Source organism: Lemur catta, chromosome 11 (genome assembly GCF_020740605.2).
Source record: "Lemur catta isolate mLemCat1 chromosome 11, mLemCat1.pri, whole genome shotgun sequence".
Taxonomy (NCBI): Eukaryota; Metazoa; Chordata; class Mammalia; order Primates; family Lemuridae; genus Lemur; species Lemur catta.
This window is the reverse complement of record NC_059138.1, coordinates 10,965,707-10,992,062: the sequence shown is the minus strand read 5'-3', so window position 1 is coordinate 10,992,062 and position 26,356 is coordinate 10,965,707. Positions and strand designations below refer to the sequence as shown.

Sequence of the window (26,356 nt, the reverse complement as noted above, 5' to 3'; positions counted from 1 at the left end):
GAGCCCCGTGTCTGGGAGGAGGAGAAGGGCTGGGATGTGAGGGCAGGGCCTTGTACTCACAGGCCACATAGGACACCTCTACCTCCAGGCTCTCGATGTCAGCCACGTTCACGTAGAAGAAAGGCTTGGACTCAGGAATGGTGCCCCCGATGCCAGGCAGCGAGACGTTAGCCAGGCAGCAGCAGCAGTACACTGCAGGGACAGAGGGGAGGGGAAGGCTGCTGCTCAGCATGCTCTCTGCACAGCCAGCCTCCAGGAAGCAGTGGAGGGCCTCGCTCTGCTACCCGCCTCCTCCCAACCAGGTGGTCCTGGCATTCTGAGGAGACTGGGGGCCAAGCCTTTCAGGGTCCCACAGTGAACCTAACCCCTCGCAGTCACATCAATAGCATTCTTACCAAACCCAGTAGACATTTCAGTCTTTCTCTCACTGGTCTTGCTTAGAATTTGACACTGTTGACTTCATTTTCAAGGAACTCTGACTTAACCCTTGCATCTTCCAGCTCCCCCCTCCCTTCTGCCTGTTGCCCCTCAGTCCCCTCTGTCTTTCCACCTTATCAGTCCCCCTCCTGCACCTGGCACACCTCTGCACTCTCTGCCCCGCCCAGGTGACACTGCACATCCCGTCATCAGTGCAATCTACACGCCACTCTCAAATCTTTGTCTCTGCCTGATTTTCCCGAAAGTCCTGACCCTGCTACACAAAGGTGGGTGGGCGTCACCCGGGAAGGCCTCCCAGGCAGCGTGCACTCGTCACGTCCCATGCTAACCCTATCAAACCAGCCCTCTGCAGTGCCACATTTGGTGGTCCCACCACCGTTGTCATCCTGGACGCTTCCTCACCTCACACATCAGAATCTTTACAACCTAACCAGACAACGAACTTTGTGCAGTTTACCTCTTAAATATATCTAGAATCCATCTTCTCTGCTTTAATCCAGAACCTGATCTCTTGCCAGGCTGCTGACGGGTCACCCAACCCACCTGCTACCAGCCCCAGAGTCCACGTCCAGTCACGTCACTCTGGGCCTAACGCCCGTGATCCCCTTGCTGTGGCCTGACCTCTTCTGAGCTTGGTCAGTGATGGAAAGACTCAAGTTTCTGCCCCGGGGAATGTGAGCAGAGCACGACTCTGGCTTCCAGTTACCTCTATAACACACAACGCCCACAGGTGGGGGAGAAAAGATCAAAATGCGCTTTCGAAGTAAGGCAAATTTCCAGAGGATGAGGATCTGTTCTCCAAAGAACTTAATAAACTGAGACATGCAGCCAGCTGGGTGTGTGATCTGAAAAAATTAAAAGGGGGTGGGAGAGGAGGAGGGGAGGAAGAACAGCTTTTTAAAAATACTGCAAAAAATATCCAAGGCAGGTGTATGCTAAACACCACCCCCCAAATCTAAAGTACAACCAAACAGATACATTAAGGGATGCTATGTCCACACAAAATGATGTTTTTCACCTTAAGAGTGCTTTCTTTACACTGGATTTCTAAAATACAACAGCTTCCCTGATATACTCATGTTGGAGTTTAGGGATCACTGACTACTCAGGAGAAAGAGGTAAAAGGAAACAAAGCTTAATTTAACCTTTTAGAAGTCAGAATAAAAGTATCTCTGAAGACACAGTACACCTCAGTAAGAAAATTCAACTGAAAAACACTGTTGAGCTCTGTAAGGAATAAAATGATGAGCAAACAGTCCCAGATCGGATTCCCAAATACGCAGGGACTGGCTACCACATAACGTGAGGTGCCCGCAGAGGTCATAGGCAGGAAGGACCCACAGGGCCTACTGGCATGAACCCTGCTGCACTTCACCTCCCACCATTCTTCCTTTTGATGCCAACTGCAAAGGCCTGGCCCCCTCTGCAGGCTGCCTCCTAGGAGCCCCAAGCCAAGGAACATCCCAGGGGTTAAGAGCATAGCTGCAGTCCTGGCTCTGCCACTTATCAACAGGGAGGCCTGGGGAAGGTCAGCTGCTGTTCCGGGTTCACCGTCCTTATCCGTGAAACGCGGAGGCCACTGCCTACCTCCCACGGCCATAAGGACCCCCTGAGACAAAACATGAAGGACTCAGCACATAGGCACAAACATATGCAGCAACTACTACTAGACAAAACAGAGAGGCTTCAAACTGGGTATCCCGTGAGCTTTTCAGAAGGTCACTTCCACGCCAAGGTGTCAGAAATGGGAGTGCTTGTTACCCATTAGGGACACAGGCAAGAGCACCTCTGAAGAGAGGCACCACACTAAGGCCACATGCCAGGGTTTAACAAGTGGGAACCCTCGGGGTACCCACAGTGGAGCCTCGAGGCAGCCTCTGCGCTCGGCCAGCCCAGACCAGGCCTGTCCTCGGCCCTCTGAAGCCACACCTGCACTACCTGGAGGGGATTTCCCTTTCCGAGGCATGAGCTCTGCACTGACACCATTCACCTGTCCCACCCAGGAGAAAGGCTGCCCTCCACTGAGCGTGCCCCGGGCCTCCTCCTCTGCCACCACATCCCAAATCACCAGGGAGGCAGCAAGTGACCAAGTCTGGTCGGATCCCTCCAGTCACTGTCTTTCATCAAATTCAAACAGCAACCAGACAGGAAAGGGCGCCCAAAGCACACCCTGGGACTTCCCAGCCTTCCCACTGCTTAGCTTCAAGCCCTTAATGTGTGCCTCCACTGCTCGGGGGCCTGGCAGGCCTTGCCCAATACAGCTTGGGCCTTAGGATCCCAGAAGAAATCATCAGTCTTTAATTCTGATCTTATTTATAGTTTGTTCATGGATGCACATATGCATTCATTAAGGAATATTCCTTACGTGCTTAGTTTATGCCAAGCACTAAGTATTCTAGTTCCACAATGAACAAAAAAGACCCAGTCCCTGCCCTCATCATTTATAGGCTAGTGGGAGAAACTTAGGTAAACAAACAATTAAAATACAGCCTGATGAGAGCCATGTGGGAGGACGGGTTGCTGGAGCAAACAGGAGGGTGCCCGGCCTCATCCTCGCAGAGACAGAGAAGACTTCCTGGAGGAAGTGATGTCTAAGCTTTGACATAAAAGATGATGTAATGCGCTGGCACCTCTGCCAATACCGTCCTTTCTAGTTTTCTATTAAACAACGTTGAATTAAACATTCTTACAGATCATTCTGTCCTCTGGACAGATCCTAAGGAGTAAAGCTGCTGAAACAAAAGGTACATATATTCTTAATTTTCATGTGTTGGCATTGTTTCTTAAAATGATTTGTATCTGCAGCCTATGAAAGTACCATTTTCCCTGCATCTCCTCAGTCTAACAGGTGTTTTGATGAGTGGCCCTCAATAGGGCAAAAGCATAAAGCAATTTTCCTTTTTCTCCCTTTGTCCCTCCTTGGCTTCTCGGGAAGAAGAATCCAGGGATATCCAGGTCAGACGCTGGTCACATCCCAATGGGGCTGGAGACATTCCTGCAGTAATTTGACTCACAAGGAAAACATGGGCCAGAGTCAGGAGCAGACAGAAAGAGAGCAGGGTTTGGGTCAGCACAATAGAATCCCCAGTGGCCCTCGGCCATTTCTCATCACTGTCTCTCAGCCCATACCCTGGGCTGGGAAATCTGCAAACCACATTTCCTGGATTCCTTTGCCAACTGGCTTCCTGCTAGGTTCTTTCAATGGGAGCAAAGACTGAAGACCAGAAGGCAGGAGGAAGGGGAAGGACTCTCCTTGGTGTCTTGGCCCTGCTAGTATTTCTCCAGCAGCAGAAGACACCTGTGACTCTGGCCTCTGGCTCTTCAGAGCACACTCAGCACAGGTTAAAGCCATGTTTCCTGAGAGGTCCCTGCACCAGATGCCCGGTGCCACCCTTGGAGATCTGAGCACTGGCCTGCAGGGCTCCTCCAGGCTCCCATGGTTTTGAGAATGCCACTCCTTCCCCTTTGTGACCCCAGCCCTAGGGGTGTGTGGCTGACAGCCTCTAAGACAGTCCCCAGTGACCCCACCCCTCGGCATTTACAGCGTTATGCAATGCTTTCTTCCTGCTGAGTAACTTGCTTCTAACCAAGAGAATATGGTTATATTGCTGGACAGTCACTTCCATGATTAGGTTACAAAGGTTACTTCCTCTTGCTAGCCGCCTCTCTGGCTGGCTTCGATGAAGCAAGCTGCCACGGTGGAGAGACCCACATGGCTGAGAACTGAGGGTGGCCTCCGGCCAACGGCCAGCATGGTACTGAGGCCTTCAGCTCAACAGCCCTCAAGAAATTTAATCTTGCCAACACCCACAGGAGCTCAGAAGCAGATACTTCCCCAGTCAAGCCTTCAGATGAGACCCCAACCCTGGCAGATACCTTGACTACAGACCATGAAGCAGAGGACCCAGTTTAATCATGCCATATTCTTGACTCACAGAAACTGTGAGATGAATACATACTGTTTAAAACCATTAATTTCAGAGTAATGTGTTACATCACAATAGATGACTAATACAGGTGGTGGCCACTGTTTGTAATTGGTAATATACTGGTTCCCTTTTTACTCCTTCAGTCTTCCAACCCCTGTATTACTGATTCCTGTATTGAATTAGTTTGAAATACCTAACATGGCCTCTGTGTTCCTGAAAGACCCCAGCTGATATTTATTAGGTTCAAATTCCATGGTCTAGTATTTAAGGTTCTCTATAGTCTGATTCTAACCTATTTCTCCAATCTTTTCTCTCATGACCAGCTGATGGAACCACTTACTTTAAAGAGTGCTGTAACAGGTATAGTTAGCATAATGCCTAACTCACAGAAGGTGCTGGAAAAGTGGTAGGCTCTCACTATTGCTCACACCTACCCTGAGTCTGGAATTAGCATTCTTCACTTTCCACCCAGCCAGATACTCAGGGGCAAAGTCCTCTTCCAAGACACCTTCCAAGGGCTCTCCCTTAAACTCATGGCATACTTCCTCTACAGGGGGAGCCCTAAGTTTCCACTGAAATATCTTGTGACCTACCACAGGCAAGGCAGGAAGGAAAAGAAAAGGTAGATTCATGTTCTTAGTCATTTTTATATTTTTCCAACAGCTAATGCTTGGCCAGGTATTTTGTTAACTGTAAACAAACATAATTCTAGTACCAAAGTACTTCAGATAAGATACAAAATAAAGTAATATCAAAAATACATTGACTAAGAAATATCATACCTGTTCATCAAATGCTTCATCTTTAGTTCAAATGTCTGGCTTTAAAATGCCTGAAGCAATCGATGGGATCAAATCTAGCTTTTCCCCACTAGGAGTCCAGCACACCTGGCCGACCTATCACATACACGGCTTTGCACTATTATACAGATGACTAGAAAGCACAGTGTTTAAGATAAGTTATGTTACCTTATGTGGTAAACTAATCCAAATGCTTTTATGTTACAACCTACTGAAAGCAGACTTTTTGCACGAGCCCAAGATATAAATTCCTTGTTCATTTAAAAATTAATCCACAGCCACTGAACCCAGACACGAGTCCAGCACTGCCTGAGAACACAGCTGACCTCACCTTCATCTCAGGGTACATGTATTGGTGGATGGAAGGCAGCCAGTAGACAGGGGGCAGGCTGCTGCCTCTGCCAGGGCCGGCATGGAGCACCCCTTTCTTGTCCTCGTAGAAGGCAGCCAGATGAGAGTAATGTCCCGGCATCTCCAGCTGGTGTCTGCACAACACATACACACACATGCACAGTGAGAGCAGCTCTGGCCGTGGCTCTGCTACGAACTTCCCCAACTCAAAGGTTATAACACTGAGGGGCAAAGGCCCCGATATCCTTAAAAGATCCCCATTGGGAGGTTGCTTAGGACGCCTCTTTTGATGTTACAGAAGATCCTTAGGAAAAGCTCAAACATGGGCCTGAAACTCTCTGGCAGCACCATGTTAACACATTCTTTTTCTCATGGGAAACAGAAAGAATTAACAGACTATGACTAATGTCTATTGTTCTCGAGCAAGGTACGCTGGAGACTGGGTGCTGCTTCCCAGAGAACAGCTGCTTACTGTGAGAAGGGGGAACTTGGAAGCCTACAGTTCCCTTCCTAAAGCTGCTCTTTGTTTGGAACTCACGCTTGCTTGCTTGTTTTGTTGTTACAGAAGAATAAGGAGAAGCTTATTCAGGAAAAACAGTTATTACTGGATGTCACTAGGGCTCATAATTTCTGCATCAAGTAATAAAGAAATAAAAAGCACCAGAATCTCTTCTCTTCCACCCCCACCCCGCTCAGGTCAGCAGAGGCTTGGCTGTGCACGGTTCTGCTGACCGACCCCAAACCAAGAAAGCAGCAGTGAGGCCCTGGACCACCTGGACAGGGGAGAGTCCTGCCCCAAGTCAAGTGCAGGGGCACGGTGGGGACTGCTTGTCACTATGCAGTCACTATGGGAGTGATACAGGCTGAATTGTGTCCCCCAAAAAAGGACACGCTAGAGCCCCAGTACCTCAGAACGTCACCTTATTTGGAGTTTTACCAAGGTGTTCAAGTCAAAATGAGGTCATTAGAGTGGGCCCTAATCCAGTATGCCTGGTATCTTTATTAAAAAGGGAAATTTGGACACAGAGACACATACAGAGAATGCCACATGAACATGATGACAGAGAACAAGGTGCAAGCCAAGGAACCCCAAAGACTGCAGGTAAACTACCAGAAGCCAGGAGGGAGGCAGGGAACAGATTTTCCCCCACACTCCCTAAAGGGAACCAACCTTGCTAACACCTTGACTTTGGACTCCTAGCCTCTACAACTGTGAAATAGTAAGTTTCTGTTGTTCTAAGCCACCCAGCTTTTGGTACTGTTATGCAGCCCTAGCAAATTGATTTAGGGAGGAATAAAAGGCACTAAAACCCTTTGACCCACTTCCATTTTCTCAGTGCCCTGTAATTTCCATCAAACAATGGAAGAATCAAAATATAGGTCCACTGAGCAAGGGGAGGCATCCCTAATTACGGGTGGCCCTAGAACAACTGCGATTAAAAATAAGGACCGCCCCCCCCCTCACAAAACCTTCTCCCCACAAACTGCCATTGTGGCTTACTCCAAACTATGACAAAATCCTCAGAATCAAGATTTTCATCAACCAACTGGTAGCCAACTGTGCTCCAACCATTGCCACTCCAGAGTCACTTACAGCTCCCAATGTCAAGGTGATGGTAAGAGACCTTCAGGCAAATTTATATTTTAAAAAGAAACAAAAAATCACTCTATTCAACCAATGATTAATAAACTAAGTTCCTCTCTGAATAATCACTCTAATTTCAGGGTCCTATACATCTAGTTTTAAGCTTTGCACAATGAGGCAGCCATGTGATATAATAATAAATGACTATTTGGGAGAGGTGCTTCTAATCACTTCTCTCACTCTTACAGACATTCACAGGCTACATGGGAAATCCATGGTAGCTAAGTTGTGTCTGACTATTCTGAGAAGATGGCAGATTTCAGATACTCTTCAGGGATGTGTGTCAAATTGATAAAAGTTTTATTAATAGAACATCACACAAAGACAATTAAGTTCAAAGGTGTTTTCATTAGGATCTAACTTCCCTAAAAGGAACACAGAGAATCATTTTATTATATTCTTAATACTATATTTTCTGTGTTAAAGGGAGCTCTGCAAAGGGTAATTTATGTAATACTTTTTCATTTTCTAGGTTTATCATTTGCTGATTTGGTGTATAATTAATTGTCTTTTCTGTTTGACTACATTAAACTCTAAACTTGAACCAGGATTCTAAAGGAAAGTTCAGTACTAAGTTAGAGTCCCTTAGACAAAAAGCTAGCATAAGGATTCTGTTCTTTGACAGCCTGAGATATCACTGACTGAGGGAAGAGAACAAGCCAATAATGTGGAATATAGAATATGCACAGATATAAATACAAATTGGCAGTTCATAGATGAATGTTAAACCATTATTGCATGAAAGCCTCAAAATGTAAACACACTGTAGATTTTGCAACATTGTCAAACCACAACACCAAGATAAACTAAAAAGCATTGAAACAAGGCTGAGTGCTGGATGATATGTTAGTCTTCAAAGATGATGTAAAAGGAGACCTTCCTGGTAAGCTTACCTATAAGAATGCATAGATTAAGAAATGACCACATTGAAATGCATGCCAAACCACCTACAGAAACTGTCCAATAGACGTGACATTGTAAAAACTGGAGAAGAACTGGCTCAATATATGCTACTGATCTGAAGCCATAGACTTATGGGCCAGATCAAGGATTCCCCTGCAGGACCAGAGACACTGGCATTCTCCGTAAGCCCACAGCCCCTTCACTGATAAAACCCAGGCAATATGGGACCATGCAGAGCCCAATGCAACTGACCCTGCCTGTCCCTACCACATCCTGGCATTAATTCATCCAATTAAAAATCAGAGATTCCTCTGTGCAATAATTATACTCCATCACTCTGGTGTGTTCATTACTGGTTTGAACAAGTCATCTTCCGGCTTTGCAAATACAGAAAAACAGGCACTCCCATTTACTGCTGGTGAAGAGACAAGCTGGTACTACCTACTGAAGGGTAATTTACAATTTGTATCAAATTGTACATTGTATATACCCTCTGACCCAATGATTCACTTCTAGGTTTGTGGCCTAAAGACCATTTATAGATGTGAACAATCATTTACTCACAAGGATGCTTATGTTTACAGTGGTGGAAAATAAGAAACCAACTAAAAGTCCAATGATAGTGAAATAAATAAATAAACTGTGACATATCTATGAGTTGAAATGCAGTGAAACCACCAAAATAATGTTAAGGACTATTATTCATGATACACTGAAAGGTTAACACACCAAGTTACAAAATTTAGATACTGAATGACTTCCATAATCCTTTTGTAAAAAAATTAATGTGTATGCACATATTTATACATGGAAAAAAGAGTAGTAGGATCAAAATGCTAACATAGTAGGTGTCTGGCTGGTGGGATCATGTTCTTTTTCTTTTCCCTTTGGGCTTTTCTCTATTTTTCAAAGTTTCATATAATAACAAATGTTAGTTTTATATTTAGTCTTTTTAAAGTTTTCATTATGGATATTTTCAAACATATACAAAAAGTAGAAAGAGAATAATGCATCCCATGTATCCATCACCTAGCTTCAATAATGATCAGTATTTGATCAATATGGTTATGTCTATATCCTATAGCTATAAACACCACTTTTTTCCTGAAACATCTTAAAGAAAATCTCACATTGTAACATTTACCCATATATACTTCTGTATGCATCTCTAACTGATAAAGTTTGTTTAAAAAATAATATAACACAAAACCACCATGCCATTATTTCACCTAACAAAATGAATAAATAATGCCTTAATATAAACTAATATACCCAGTGCACATTAAAATTATATCAACTGTCCCCAAAATGTTACTTTACAGTTCATTTGTTTGAATTGAGATCTAAGCAAGGTAAAATGTGGTTACATGTCTTTGGTCTCTTTTATTCAGTAACAGTCTCTCTTCCCTTTCTAATATAATTTTTAAAAATTATAAAATAGTTCTTCAATATTTTCTGATTAGTAAGAAATAATCATAAAAAGGATTCTCTAGCGAGATATTGAGGGCAAGAGCTATAGAGGAAATACTAATAAATAAGTTTGGGCCATCAGAAATCAGAATGAATATAAAACACAGATTAGGTGTTATGGAGATCAAGTCTAGCTAATTTATACAAAAGTCACTGCTGCAGTCCAGTATCATTGCCTAGACCTAGGCTTACCTAACTAGGCTTCTTTCGTTTCCTCAGACTCTGTCATACAAGTCTCTTCTCTCATGTTACCTCTGGCCCTCTTTAATCACCAAGGTGGAAAACCTTTTTAGCTATGACTCAAAATCTAAAAGCCATAAAAAGATTAATGAATTCAAAAGAGAAAAAACTAACGTTACAAAAATGACAAAAAACTAACATTAAAAAGCAACTGACAAAAGGGGGAAATATTTTCGATTTACAAATCACAAAGATTTTAGCCTATACTCTTAGCTAAAGCAGAAAATGATACCTAGAAATAAGTTACTACAATATCGAAAACCACATTGTAGCATTGGCTTAGCAGGTGGAAGGGAAGGGTGATGAGAAAATAGATACTGCAGACTAGAAAGCTGGTAACCCTTGTTACACTGTAGCAAAACATTTCCTAAAAGTTCAATAACTTGGGAGACAAGACCCTGCATCATCTGAATCTGTAGCTTTAGGGGAGGCAGTTAGAAATTAAACATTGATATGTCCCGATTACCTCTTGTACTGCTCTTACTGAGCTACTATAAAAGATGAAAATAGGCAAGAATTAGCCAGTTTGCAAGCGGAAATGGAAAGAAATACAGCCTAATAAGGGTAGCGTGTTCTACGTTCTGCAATATATTCACAAATCAATTGAGATGCCAATAATTTGGGACTCCACAAGGCTAGAAAAGCCAATGCTTCTGTATCCCAGAGCTGGAGATAAGATTCTTTCTCAAGGCACCTATGCAAGTCTGCAGTTAAGAATTCTTGGGCAGATATGGAAGTCAGCTTATTTGTAAAGATCATATTTAGGGTACAGCCTCAAGGAGGTCACTAGGAACATGAGGGAGGGAAGGATGGGCCAAGGACAGAGACCAGTATCTATCTAGAGTCCACTGATTTAAAGTCATCACCCAGACAAAAAACTGAGGAAATATTTTGAATACAGAAAAAGATCTATGCATGAAGGTGTTTATCACAGCTCCAAATGTAGAGGGTCAGCTTAAAAAACAAACTAACCCAGAAGCATGCTAAATGCTCAAGCACAGAGAATAACCAAGTAAACTTATGGGACAGCTCTAGCATTATAGAACTATTAAAATCATTATCAAAACGATAAATATGGAGGATAATAAAGAGAAAACATATGCATAAAGGGTATTCCTGAAGAAGAAAAAAACACAATGGAAAAGTTGAATATTTTATTATAGAAGCTAAGTTTCCTGAAATAAAAAATAAAAATAAAAGGCCTATCTATCAAGCAAAGAGGACAAACCATCCCAGAAAAAAATTATATGGACTAATGAACAGTTGGTGAGTTCAGAAGTAGCACAGACAAAGAATTTGTAGGTATCTGGTTAGAAGAGACTTCTCCAAAACAACTAATTTCAGAAAACAGCAGAGCCAGCTACTCAGGAGGCTGAGGCAGGAGCATCGCTTGAGTGAAAGGGGTGACCTTGCAAAAAGTAGCAAGAAAATATCTAATCCCACAATCTTCCCAGTAACAGTTAAAGATCAATCCTTTGAGTTCTCTCACTAACAGGTACCCTGCAGGAGTTCTGTTTTGCACAACTTCTGAAAAGAGCTGAATGGACGTAAAAGAAATGTAATCTCTTTCAAAATTGGTTCTTTTTTTTCTGAGAATCTGCTTTTACAGAGTTTTCAAGTAAACAGCAGGAGAATGACCTATAGCCTCAACTATATCTCAAGGAGAGAGTCACAACTCCTATGAAATCCCATCTCCAAGGAAAGGTGGGGAAGCCAACTCTTGGACTTTGACATCCTTGCAGCTTTTGTTATCTACCTGCCACCAAGAAGAAAGGAAGGAGCGGGTGCAGCAGTTTCTGTACCCTACCATTGTTATAACCCCCTTTACAAAGCCTCAATAGCTGGTTTTCAGGGGCCAGCATATTCTTCCGTTTTCCACATCGGTGCAGGTCGTTTTCCCCTTCCCCAGGGAAAAGTAAATAAACCTCTTCTTCCTATCCTAATCTCTGCATGAGAAATCTTTCTATACCCACACCGTGAGCACCTACGAAGATTTACACCCTAACAGAGCCAAGAAGTTTGAGGCCACAGTAAGCTACGATAGAACCACTGCACTCCAGCCTGGGCAACAGAGTGAGACCCCCCCCCCAAAAAAAATTAAAAGAAACAACAAAAGAAAACAGCAGAGCAATATCTACAGCATCATGAGGGGAAGAAGGAAGCATTCATGAATCTTACGCCCAGCCAAGGATAAAGGGAACAGGTCAATACGTTATTACCATGCAAGACTTCAGAGAAGGCAGCACTCATGATCCTTTCAAAGAAAGAAAGAAAGAAAAGTGCTTGATGGCAAAATCTAAACCAACCAAGAAATCAATCAAATCAGAAACTCAGAAATGGAGCAAGTCACAGTTAAGCCCTGGAAATGGTTGTTAAATCCATTTAAATATACAGCTAAGACTTAAGAACTGTGGGAATTACTATTACAGAACTAAATGTTGTGAATCATGCAATATATAAAGATTAAGATATGAAGTAGGGGAAAGGAACTGGGAAGAAGTATAATAGACACTGTCTACACTGAAACACAATTTAAAAACACCAATGACACCTATACTAAGATTTATGCACTTTATTCTTTATGTGTTATTTCTTAATAAAGTAATGACACCATATCTTCATGTTTTTCATAATCTTTTTTCTTAACTATGGTAGAATATTTCAAGGAATAGTATATCTTATTCTGAAAAAATATTTGAAGTTTCAAGTAAAATTATATTTAATACATATCATTAAGATTGCCTGCTATTTGATAAAGTTAAATCTTCAAAAATATTAAAACTATTTTTATAAAGTTACGTCTATTCTAGAATCACATGCACTGAATATTGTCAATGGATATCTCTGAGTGTTACTATGTGGGAATTTTCTTATTCTTTTGTACTTTTATATAAATTTTAAAATAACATGGTTTCTCCACAAACAATAAATTTCATGTTCTTTCAAAAATGAAGATCAAAAGAGATTAGCTACATAAAAATTTTAAAGTAAATTTTAAAATATAGTCTATAAAAGTGTATGGCATGACACCACATATTTTTTTAACATATATACACATAAATGCCCAAAAAGGAGCAAATGTGCTATAATTTTAACAGTGCTTCAGGGATTAGGGATAGATCTTCCCCTCAAAATCTGAAATGTAATTAGATTACTTGCAAAACAAACAAACAAAAATATAAACTAACTAATAGTTTCTCTGCTTCTGTTAAAAATTCTCTTCCTATTACCCTCAAATAATAACAGTAACCCCCAGTTATAAAGGATTAGGCTTAAAAAAAGTTCAGAGCCCATTTGCCTACTTGGGGTAAGGAGGTAATTACTGTGGCTTAGGGCAAATAAAGATCATATACCTGTCAACAAATTATTTAATTAAACAAAACTGATGACAGTATTAAATGTGAACTGAGAGCAAAATCTACCCCGGCTTTCATTACATTATGAAGAATCATTACGCGGAGCGTTGGTGGAAACACAAGGACCACCACCTGAGGCTTGAAACGCCGCTATTGATGTTCTCGGAAAGACATCTGCTCTTCTGGCACACAACCTCTATCTCCGAGGACTCATGACATATGCGCCAGCTGGTAGGTCCCACAGCCTCCCTGCACAACTACAAAAACCACGTACCGAACCTGGTTCTCCAGGAAGTGCATGTACCGGTAAAGCAGGGTGTAGGAAGGAGAGAGGATGCCCACAGACTTCATTCGTGCGCCACGTTCCAGCTCGCTTTCCACGGGCATGTTGGCAAAGCAGGCCAGGCCAAAGAAGGGCCCTTTTCGGAAATAGCTAAAAGAGACCAAATAGGTAGCGGGACTCAAAATGACAGACAGAAATTTTTTATTTTTCTTTGAGACGCAACCCCAAACAAATTAACTGCGTCCAGAGCTCTAAATGACAAAGCTTAGCCTTAAAACAAACGTTCTCAGAACCTCAAGGGAACAATTAGTCCAAGCCACTCGACCTTGCAGATGAGACAACCAATGCACAGAGACCACAGAACTCGCCAAGGGTCACCCAGTTGGAGTGGGGACTTGGTCTCTGGCAAGCTGGCCACACCGCTGCCCACAACCATGGACACGTCCCTTCTCTCCTGCACCGTATCTAGTGGCTTAGATGGGAGAACCAGAACCAAGATGTATCTTCAGGCTCCTCTAGTACTACTACTCTGTTTTCATAGCATAAACCATGTCAATTGCTCCCTCACTTCCTGAGTCTCTAATAGTTTTAACCGAGCTGTCATTTTATTCCCTTCCCCTTTCTCACACTCATATCAGTCACATTTTCAGCCCAATGGGGAGATTAAACCTACTTCATTACCCTAAGTTCTTTCCATTTGTTCCTTCTCACCAAACTCTCAATGCCCAACTATGTAGGACTGAAAACTGGTATTACTTAAAGCTGGAATTTCAAGTTTTAGCACATAGATGAAGTTAACCCACACTGAGCTCAACCTACATTCCTTAAAACCAAACCTCAAGTGAGGTCCATATCATTTCTTAGAAAGTGAGAGAGTCTCTATAGTAGGGCTTCTTAAGTTTTTTTAGGTCACGAAATCCACTGAGACCCTGATAAAAGCTAGAGACCTCCTTGCTAGAAAATGGATATAAACACAAAACTATACATATATTTTCAGGGCATTTATACACACACCACCTGAAGACCTTTGGATAACAGCCCTTAAGCTCTGGGTAAAGTGTGAGGGGTGGGAGTAGGGCACAGAGGGGGAAACAGTACAAAGATGACTGAGGTTCAGAAGTACTTACATGAAGTCAGACTGAATTTTGTGGGACCCGCTGGCCATAGACTTGAACTCAACACCTTCAAGGTCAATATCTTGAGGTAAGCACCATTCCACCATGTTTCCTGTGGGAAAAGGAAGATCAAGTTAAAAGAAACAAAATCAAAGAAAAGGTCTTAGTATAGGGCTCAGCATGCGTGGCTTCTCAATAAACACACTGCTGACTGTTTCTCAGTAACCACACTGTGCTGATACAGAGCCACCGAGCTGCTCTGTCACCCACAGGGGTCATTCCAGAGGACCAGGAGACGGGCATGGAAGGAACCTCCTCCAGTCTCTGCCTTCAAATGAACACAGCTCTCTTCTCTAGTGAGGATGTGGTTTTTGGTTCTGCCACCCTGCTCCACCATGTTCAAATCTTCCTTTTGTGGCCTCACTTCTCTGCATGTATTTTTTTTACCTGCTACGCCCATTTCCTCATCTTGTATTTTCCCCTAATCCCTTGAGATCTTGATCTATCTCACAGTTCTACAGCCACTAAAACTTTGAAAAATCCCAAAACTCTTAAAAAAAAAAAACAAAAACCTGATTCTCACTCCTCTTCACAGTATTTGCTCATTCCTTAAAAATTTCTCCTCTTTTTCCATGACTGCCTTGATAGAATACTATTTGGGTTCCTACTTCTCTGATGACTGTAACTCTGCCTCCCACCCTCTTTCTCCTCTCTCCCCAAGTGAACCCTTCTTTAAGGGTCAACTATCAGTTCTTTGCTTTCTGAAATTTGGGACTCATTCACTCATGATTAATTACTGAGTTTCTACTGAGCTGTATGCTGGAGATATAAAGTCAAATAAGACACAGTCCCTGATCTCATTGAGATTAGAGACAAGAGATAAAGGAGGAGACCAGAAGTTACAATTCAGGGGGGTAAATGTTATGACATATGATAAGGTGGGATTTTTAAACGCAGCAACGACGAGCATCCACCAGACTGAGGCAGTTATCGAGAACTGCACAGTAACAGTGTTACCTGGAGGCTTGAGAGAACATTACAGAATACTCCCTTTGTTTTCATGCATATTCAACATTTTTCAAAATAAAACACTAAGCTACTCGTAAGACTTCATTTTAGGGTAAACTTCTTATTAACATTTCAAATCCTAATTTCCTAGGCATTAGAAAAGCCATCAATAATCCCAGCCAACAGTGTTTCCAGATAATTGTTCAGGGAATCAGAGAATACACAATCCAGTCTCAGGACAAGGCAGATGTCACAGAAGATTCCCTAACCCCATATTCAACCCAAGGTACTTTTTTTTTCTTTTTTAAATTAAAAATGTAAACGTTATTCCTCAACACAAGCTCCATCAAGGTCAAGACACTTGTGTAAGTGACAATACCAGCCATTTAGTCCAACTCTAAAGAACTGAGTGTCCTGGGAATTTAACCCTGTCAATGAAGTCCAAGGCACTTTCAAATAGTTTATTTTAAAGAAATGAATCATAATTCTGATTAATCAATCCACAAAAGCAAAAAGCATGAAAACAGGAATTAAGATTTTATAAAACAAAGTCTAGGACAATATTGTGTTTGTAAGGGTCAAAGGCAAGGAAAAGCACTCAGAAAGAGGGGTGACCTTGGGGATAAAGGTAAGCTTTTTAAGCACCATGTTCCCCCCACATTCCTGTACTTTCCCCCTTCCATCCACGTCCATTACTTCCACAGTCCAGTGTTGTTGTTGTTGTTTTCCTGTGGAACACACAAGGACAGCAAGGGAACTTAAAAGTGCCAGGGGCCTACCCAGACCTACAGAATCACAATCTCCCCTTGTCCTACCACACAAATGTTCCTGATGTGTACCAGAGGACAGCCCTTGATTAGGCCTCTACATACACAGTCCTGACCCTTCATAATAATATGTGCCAGCAGGGGACAGGGACAACCTGGGATGGAGCCACAATGACCCTCAACAGGCTCTGGCCTCTTCCCACTCAACCAAACTGCCTCTTGCTGTACCGACTGCCTTGTTTCCCCACACCTTACTCCTTACTGGGTTCAACTAGCTCAAACTTAGTTTCTTTCCTCCAAGTCAGCCTGTTCTTGACTCAATAACTTATAAAACTTTACCTAAGCACTGTAATGAAGTATAGAAAAGTGCACAAACTACAACAATACAACTCAATGAATTTTCCCAAAATAAACTTATTGAGTGTAACCAGCACCCAGATTCAAGGAGCCAAAAGAACATTATCTGCACATCAGAAGCTTCCCTCATAGCCCTCCAAGTCATTAACCCTCTCTCAAGAGTAACTATTATCCTGACTTCAACATCATGAATTAACTTTGCCTTTTTTGAAATTTCTGCAAATGCAATTATAGTTTATATTCTTTTGTGTGTCTTGTGCTCAATATTTTTTGTAAGATCCATATTGATGAATGTAGCAATGATTTGTTCACCTATTACTTATACACATGTAGCAATTTATTTATCTACTTAACTGGTGATGCACATTTAAGTTATTTCCAATTTGAAGCTACTACAACTAGTGCAGCTGTAAACTATCCTGTACCAGTCATCTGGTGAATACACTTGTGGTGGCTTTGTAATGTGCTGACCTGCCTCGGCTGAAGTATGCTTCTCAGCATTCCCTTCCTTGTATGTTTCCAGTTGAGATCTGGAAGGCAGAAGTGAAACAGCAGCCACGCTGTGTTTGCCTCTGGAAGGCTGGTGCAGGAGCACCAAGCAGTTCACCTGCAGTGTGGCTTCGGTGCAAGCTCACCACAGTGGAGGGGCAGCAGCCAGGCCTGACGATGCTAGAGCCGCCTTCCCTGGGTCTTCCTTCAGCTTCTGACTCCGAAGCCAGGTGTGTGTTCACTTCCATAATGAAGAGCATCAGCTTCTCCCACAGGACACCCACATCACCAAAGTTGGGGACACTGACAGACTGATCCAGGTTCCTGTCCATCCTCATGAGTGCCACCTTGTTCTCTTTCCCAACTTTACTGTCTTCCTCCGTAAGTATCTGCCTATATACTTCAAGCTCCATCATCAGACACAAAGACACAGCCTTTCACAGGCTGTCTAACCAGCTCCCACAACTGCGTAAGATTAAATCACTGCAACAAATTCCTTTATATACCTCCTAGTTGTTCTGTTTCTCTGATTGAACCTTGACTGACACAATATACATACACACATTTCTGTTGACTACATTCCTAGGAGAGAACTGCCTTAAAAATGTTTGCATCACTGCAAACTAAGGAACTTTCAATGATTCCCAATGTTTCCCAAGTTTACGTTGATAGAGCTTCTGCAAAAAAAAAAACAAAAATTTGTAAAATATAGGTTTTTTTGGCCACATTATCTTAAACAAAGATAGACAATTCCTTTATTGCAGAACTTCTCAGAGCCTTTAATATGCCACTCTACATTGTGAATCTCCATGAGATCAATACAGTGCTTAATGTTTCCCCAAATTACTTGGCCAATAAATCTATTTTTAAATAATATGTTAAGAGACTAATTTTATAGAGGGCATTTTACAAAATACATAGATATACTGGGGCTGCAAGTTGTCCCTCAATATTCACTCTTCCCTTCTTATGGAATAGAATCTGCTATTTTTAGCTTGGTGCATGGCCTCTAAAACGAAGACTATGTTTCTTAGTATCTTTGTGAATAAATTATGGCCAGTGTGACATGGACAGAAGTGCAGTGCACAGTTTCCAGAATATGCCCAAAAGGTAAGGAGCATGCTGCCTCTTCGTCCTGCTGCCTGGAACATGGATGTGGTGACCTATCACGGAAGGGATGATGGAGCCATAGCCAACATGAGCCTAGGTCCCTGCATGACCCCAGGGGATCTGAGCCAGCATCCCAGCTCTAGGCCAGCTATCTCCTGTTTCGTGAAAAAGAAATAAACTCCTATCTTGATTAAGTCACTGTTAATTTGGGTCTCTGGTATTCGTGTCCTACTTAATACCGCTAACCTAGAGGATAAAGTCTCCCATTCCTTAACCAGTTTTCAAAGCCCTCCTTCTTGCAACTCTGTGCCTGGCCAATCCTAATTGCACAGAAACTGAAAATCAGAGGGAGTGAATGATATCCTGTTACTTCCTTCACTTTCACGTGGATGCAAGGCCCTCTGGGTTGGGAAGAAAGAACCATCAGGGCCAGGCTGGTAAATCATGGAATGGGGCACAGGCTCTAGAATGCCACTCTGGGAAGAGTGATCTTTATTGTTTGGGAAGCGCACTTCTGCTGGCACACTCAAATGAAAGGAAAGTAGACACAGCTGCTATGGCCCTTATCCCAACCTATTATAATCTTGTCTTAAATGTCTATCTTCCCAGGAGTCTGTGAACTTCTAAAAGGTGGGAATTGTGCTTGTCTTCACATCCCAGCACAGTATAGTGCCTGGCACAGGACAGGATGGGCATTAAAACAAAAACAAAAACAAAACAAAACAAAAAATACAACAAGCTTTATTAAGGACAGGAATGTCTTTAAAAAGCTGACTTACGAATTAGTGTTAATTATCCCTGGAGCAGTAATGGTATTGTGGTCATGTAAGAAAATGTCCTTATTCTTAAAAGGTTTATATTTAACTGTTTAGGAGTGAAGTATTATTATATCTGCGACTTACTTTCAAATGGTTCAGGGAAAAAAAGTATATATCTGTATACAGCCAGTTCTACTTTTATCACTTGCTGAATTTGTGTCAATGCAACTGATATATTAGGGAACAATTTGAGCATAGGGAATTTCACATTTACTTGTGTTATAGATTCAATGCAATCCCAATCAAAATCCCAGCAAGTTATTTCGTGGATATTGACAAATTAGTTCAAGTATACGTGGAAAGGCAAAAGACTCAAAATAGCCAACACAATACTAAAGAACAATAAAATTGGAAGACTTAACACTAGCTGACTTCAAGATTCACTATAAAACTCAATTAATCAAGATAGTACTATATTCGTGAAATAGCAGACAAATAGATCAACAGAACAGAACAGAGAGCCTTGAAACAGACCCACACAAATACAGTAAACTGATCTTTGCCAAAGAAGCAAAGGCAATAAATACAATGGAGCACCAAGTCTTTATAATAAATGTTGCTGAAACAAGTAGACAGCTACATGCAAAATAATCAAGCTACATACTTTACCCCTTTTACAAAAATTTATTGAATACGAATAGTAGACCAAAATGTAAAATAAAAAATTATAAAACTTCTAGAAGTGGTTGAGTTTGGGTTTAGCAAAGAGTTTTTATATACAACACTAAAAACCCTATTCATGAAGGAAAAACTGATAAGTTGGACTTTATTAAAATTAAAAAGTTCTGGTCTATGAAAGACATTATTAAGAGAATGAAAAGACAAGCCACAGACTAAGAGAAGATATTTGCAAAACACATATCTGATAAAGGAATATTATCCAAAATATACAAAGAATTCTTAAAACTCAACAATAAGAAAACTATGTAATTAAAATATGGGCCAAAGAGCTTAATATATACCTCATCAAAGAAGACATACACATGGCAAATGAGCATATGAAAAGATGTTCAACATCATACGTCATTAGAAATTGCAAATTAAAATAACAAGGACAGCCAAAATCCAAAACACCGAAAACACCAAATGCTGATAAGGATGTGGGACAACAGGAATTCATTGCTGGTAGGAATGTAAAATGGTAGAGCTATTCTGAAAGACAGTTTGGCAGTTTCTTAAAAACTAAACATACTCTTATTATATGATCCAGCAATCACACTTTGTATTAATATTTATCCAAATGAGTTGAAAACATATGTCTATGCAAAAACCTGCACACAGATGTTTATAGCAGCTTTATTCATAATTGCCAAAAACTGGAAGCAACTAAGATGTCCTTCAGTAGGTGAATGGATAAACAAAACATGGGCCATCCACACAATGAAATATTCAGCAATAAAGAGAAATGAGCTATTGATCCATGGAGGAATCTTTAAACGCACATTGTTAAGTAGGAGAAGCCAGTCTGAAAAGGCTACATACTGTATGATTCCAACCATGTGACATTCTTGAAAATGCAAAATCAGAGACAATAAAAAGATCACTGGGGAGGAACAGGTGAAGCACAAAGGATTTTTAGGGCAGTAAAACTATTCTGTATGATACTGTTATGGTGGATACATAACACTGCACATTTTTCAAAATCCACAGAACTGTACAACAAAGAGCGAACCCTAATGTAAACCAGGAACTTAAATAAATAATAATGTATCAATATTGGTTCATCAATTGCAATTGATGAACTACACTAATGCAAGATATTAATGATAGAGATGTATAATGATGTAATTGATGAACCACACTAATGCAAGATATTGATGATAGAGGAAACTCTTATGTGTGTGGGCTAGGGGGAGGTGGTACAAGGGAACTCTCTGCACTTCCTTCTCAATTTTTCTATCAACCTAAAACTGCTCTAAAAAATAAAATGTATTAAAAAAAAGCTAACTGATGAATTAAGTTAGGTTAACTGCCCTAAGGGTGGTAATGATATTGGTGTTATGTAGAAAAAAAGTCCTCATTCTTAGGAGATTTATACTGAAGTATTTAGAAATACAATGTCACGTCATCTGCAACTTACTTTCAAATATTCAGCAAAAAAAGAAAAGTACAGCTATATCCATGCACACAGTTCTGCTATAATGCTTGCTGAATTTGTTCTAAAGCAATTGATATATTAGAGAACAACTTGATCACAGGGAATTTCACGTTTACTTACAAGTGATTTCAATTGTGAAGAAACAAGGTGGACATGGAAAACTATACCCGCTGAATCAAGCCACATAGGAATACACAAAACATACCCACCTTAAACTTCTACCTGCTACCCCAGGTCACTGTGTGTTTGGGGACACGCCCACTCACCTCTTATGTAGCAGCCTTCCTTCTGATTTCAGACCACCTTTCTTTTGCCACTGCATAGCAACTCACAAGCTTACCTCAGCCCTTCCAGCACTCACCTCCATATACAGACTCCAGGTCTTCTGAAGGTAACTTCCATATTTATTATTTATGTATTTCTTAACCATTTAATATATGCAAAACTGTCTTATAGTCTTGATTAAGTTCCTATCTTTAATATGTCCCTGACCAAGTTTTTGAGTGTTGTGCCCATCACCCCCATTTTCCTCATAAGCCCTGTGATTTTTACTACATGATTTTTCAGTCACTTTTAGAACACATATTTCAAGTTATAGGGGGACTGACTATATAAGGACAAAACAAATGTGGCAAAATGTCAACAAATGGGGTCTCTAGGTGAAAGATATGTAAGTTTTCACTGTACTATTCTTTCAACTTTTCTGAGGTTTAAAAAATTTCAGCATATAAATTGGGGGAAATAGTTGAAATAATAGAGATGTGAAAAAAATAAGGAAAGCATAAAGGACTTTGTAAAAATCAAAGAATTGAGGCAATGTGCCATAAATAATAGGGAATCAAGAACTACCAAGGCTTGAGGTTATCCTTCTACAGAAATATTACAAAAATTGGAAATCAGTTAATATAAGGAATTTGTAGAGGCTTACAGGAAAGTGATTTTGCAGAAATAGCAATCCTTATGAGAAGCCATTTAATGCCAGAAAAACCTCATACCTAATGCTACCTGACCCAGACTCAGTCTTCACATTCCATTCTTTGGGTTTCCAAATATCCTCACTGTATTAAGAACTCAGCCAGGAAGCTGAGGCCTTGGAAGATTCAACCAAAGGGGTCATCCCATTAGTGATCAGAGATAGGAATCGCCACTGACAAGTGTCTTTTTATCCCCTAACTTGCTCTCCTTCCATCTCCACATCCTCTTTCTTCTTGGGCCATGCCTTGGGCCTATCACAGGTACTACAGGCCCTGCCTAGCCTCTGCTGGAAATTTAACTTATGAAGAGGGAGTCACATGACCACAGGAGGAACAAATGTGGTGAACTGCAATGTGTACATTCAACTGGTTACTCAACAAATATGGGTGGAGCATAACTTGGCAACACGATGCCAGGTGCTGAGCTCATGCAAAAGCAAATATTTCCATGTTTAAAGGAACTTGAACTAGTAGATTATTGGACTGGCAGCTTAGTTACCCAGAGAAAGCCAGAAGGACAGCACTGAGCCTGTCTGAGGATGTACAGATGGTCTGAACCCTACTACTCCATGGCTCTGAAGGTCAACTTGGCAGCTGTGTGTGTAAGGGCCTCCCAGAGGTGGGGTTAAATAAGCTCCTAAGCTAAACGAGATATAGGCTGTCCTTTCTACATCCACTGCTGCCTGTCTTCCAACCATTTCTGTTTAAATGTGAAATGACCACACTCCCAGGCATCTTGGAGTTTATCAACCACCATTTCCTAGGGAGAACAGACATTAGCTGCTGTTACTGCTGCCTGTTAGTTCATCTCAGAACATCTGAAGTAGAGAAAGCAATGATCTTGAACCAAAACAGTCTCTTTTTAATAGGAAATACGTGACATTTCTTCCTTTTTCTCCTTCTGTTAGCTGGCTCCCAATCAAGCACTTCCTCCCAAGGTCTTCATTTACTAAGCAGGGGCTGCCTCAGCCTGAGATCCTCTCACAGCTCCTCTGATCTCAAGAGGGGGGCTCTGCACCAGCTTCCCCTAACACGTGCCTTGATTTTGACTCGCTCCATCTGCTTCTTCCACTTAGAACACACGTATGCCCTAATTCCAGTCAGGAAGTAAAAAGGAATCCTGTCTCAAGAATAAAGGCAAGAATCCAGGAGTATGCTTGGTCCCAACGACACAGTCCCTTTACATAACCACCTAAAGGGGCCACCGAATTTCAGAGATGGAATAACCCTCAAAAGAGTACTTGGTTCAGACCGCACACACCAGAAAACAGCCCATATGAATTGACTTTGGGTCCCATCTGAAACAGTCTTAAAACCACCTAGGATGAGAGCACATTCAAAGCAAAGAAAGAATGAGTATAAAGAACGCTGACTCAGGAAGAAATTAATCCTGGTGATTTCACAGGCCAATTCATGGCTGAATTCCAATGCATTAACTTTACATAGCAACGACCTTCCATATCACAGACCCCACAGAATTCTCCACTGGGCAGTGGTGTGGTGTGAGGGAGAAGCATGGACCCTCTCTGTTCTGTCTTTAGACCACCTAAGGCTCTATACATGTTTTTCTCATCATCCTCATCAAGACCATTGGGACAATCAGAGGCAGGTCCTGGAAACACGTGGCAAGGTCCCTGGCACACAGTGGGCAGTCAGGGGGTGGTGGGTATTGCAATTACCACTCCTACTTTCTCCTCCATAGGTTTTCAAGAGAAGAAACTGAATTCACAGCAGATGGCCACAAATTGACTTCTCCCTGAAAACCACAAGCAGGTGAATCACCAACAGCCTGGGAAAGGTTCTGCCAGGGAGGGACTAACCAAATTAACCACAGTTATATTCCACTGGCATCTGACAGAAAATGAGAAAGGACAGTGACATGACACAGTTAATCCTTCTACTAGACTTTCTTCTCGGATATCAGAACCTTGCCTCTGTTTGAGCTGGCCATTCTTGGGATTGCTCTTACCATCTCAAAATCATCCTCCAAACTTCCCATTTGCATTCCACTTTGTCACTTTCCCACCCACTGCTAGAGCCATTTACTATTTGCCAAGAGTCAGATGACCTGGGCAGCACTCCAAGTTATGCCTCACACAACAGACCTAGCCCTAATCGCACTGGGCCCCCATCATCTTCTCCCCATTGTTTAAAAGAAATGCTCATATTTCATAGACTATACAGGGAATCTGCGGAGATTAAAATTACTGGATGTGGGTAATCTTAAATATACCCATTTAACATAAACACCGAAGCATTTAGATGCACTAAATGAAACAGGTGTTTAGATGTAATTTGGGCACTGGTTAGAGACTGAGGGAAATTCGTTCCTAATCCAGAGGGAGAAAAGAAGAAACATCTTGAAGACCTCAGCAGGTGATCTGCCCCTCACTCAAACCCACCCATTCCAAGCCACCCCAATACAAACATACACAGCACAGGACTTTCCCCCAGACACCCACAGTAAAACTCCAGGTAAAATGCAGCAGTTTAAAATGAATCTTTTATAAAGAAGCAGTCTCATGAGGCAGATTCACAAGGTGTCCAGACATAGTAGGTTCAAAGCTTTATCAGCCTCCAGCCCCCACACAAGTCCTCAGTCATAGGGGAACAGCTTCTTCCATGAGGGGGGTGGAGGTTCCCCAGTGTCACAATACCCTTTAAGCAAAGAAAATTTTACTAGAAACCCAAGGAACAGAATAAAAATTAAAATCAAGGTTCCAAATCATGGGGTTGAATACAATGAAAAAGCAATACTCTGGCTGCCAGCTTCTTCTACCCGGCTTGCAGAGTGAGCATTTGGGCCTGGTTTCAATAGCAGCTTTGTAGCCCAGATGGTCAGCACCACCATTCTAGGGCTCCCTGCTCTAGAAGAAGCCTGAGTGTATGTGTAAGCTTCATCTTGAACTTGAAGCCTCAGTCCTCATGTCATTTATAGACCCAACGACCACAATTTTCAATTCATGAGTCCAGTGAACTGGACTTTACCTTCTATGATTCTTCCTTAAGATGCTCAACCTAGTTTTCTAAAACTCGCATCTAAAAGTACAAAAAGATTACTCTTACTCCTATGCATCAATCAGAGACTCACTGTGCATATTCCTGCCCAAATACACACACACATTCTAACAAGGATCCCCTCCTCCCCAATATTCCCCTTTACACCCGCTCCCTAGGGATGCACCCCAGCTATGGGTTCTCTCCTTCCCCATTCTCTCTCATGCACGCACACACTGATTTGGACACATGCTAACAGTCACCCACACTAGGTGGGAAGATGCACTGCCTGTGGCCTGGGCAGTAAGTGACTGGGGAGAGGCTGGGGAGGGAGGAGTTCCTAGGAATGGAAACTGAGGACACAGGTGGAAGAGACATGGGGGAGGGGCTAAGCATGTAGGCCAGCCAGAGAAACTCCCACGTAATAATTTCTGGGAAATGCTCTGATTTTGTAAACAAGCCAATATTCACTTTACAGTTTTTTGTAATGCAGGCTAAGGAAGGGCAAAATTCTGGGTGGACCAATATTAAATAGAGACATAGCAGATTGGCCTCAGCAGTAGAGTGGGGAAGACACTGGACGAAATACAGGAGACATAATTCTGGTCCCAGGGATGTCTCCAGCTCACTGGGCCACTGTGGGCCTCACCTCATTTCACTGGAACATGACTTCCTCAACTATCACACCAGAGGCACCCGGTGAAGGCCCTGTCCTAGTGCTAACTTCTGAGGCCCTGGGAAGCCAAATAGCATTCATTCATTCCATCTTCTACTTTTAAGAAAGGTACCATATAATTTTATTTTATATAAGTATCAACAGAATATTTTTACAGGATGCAATGTGCCATTTAGGACTAGATTAGATGACAAAAGAGAGGTAAACAAGTTTATAGGCAGGAAACAACTGCTTTCACCCCAAAAAAACAAAGTTAAAAGTGCTCCCACTGGCATTCTTAAGTGCTCTCTCTCCTCTCCTTGCCCTTCCCCTTGTCCCAGATCCCTGGATAAGTAATGATAAGATGTCAGGGATCAGAGGTCCAGGCAGTGTATAATATCAGAAAGAAATAGGACTTAGAGTCAAGTATTCATTAGCTAATTAATATTTCCTCAAGTATCATTAGCTAGTTAATATTTCCAAATTACTTAACTATCCTTGGTGTGTTTCCTTATTTATAAATTGGGTATAAAAGATCAAATTATAGAGTGGT

At 41.7% G+C, this 26,356-nt stretch overlaps 1 protein-coding gene across 1 annotated transcript in view; it reads right to left on the bottom strand.

Annotated features, from left to right (window-relative positions):
* Positions 1-26,356, bottom strand: part of DENND11 (DENN domain containing 11) — a 37,155-nt gene that overhangs the window by 8,589 nt on the left and 2,210 nt on the right. The window contains exons 2-6 of the mRNA XM_045565363.1: positions 14,543-14,642; positions 13,407-13,565; positions 5,499-5,652; positions 1,145-1,283; positions 61-192 (exon numbers count right to left, since the gene is read on the bottom strand). Of these exons, the coding sequence (XP_045421319.1) occupies positions 61-192; positions 1,145-1,283; positions 5,499-5,652; positions 13,407-13,565; positions 14,543-14,642 (684 nt within the window). The remainder of the gene's footprint in view (positions 1-60; positions 193-1,144; positions 1,284-5,498; positions 5,653-13,406; positions 13,566-14,542; positions 14,643-26,356) is intronic.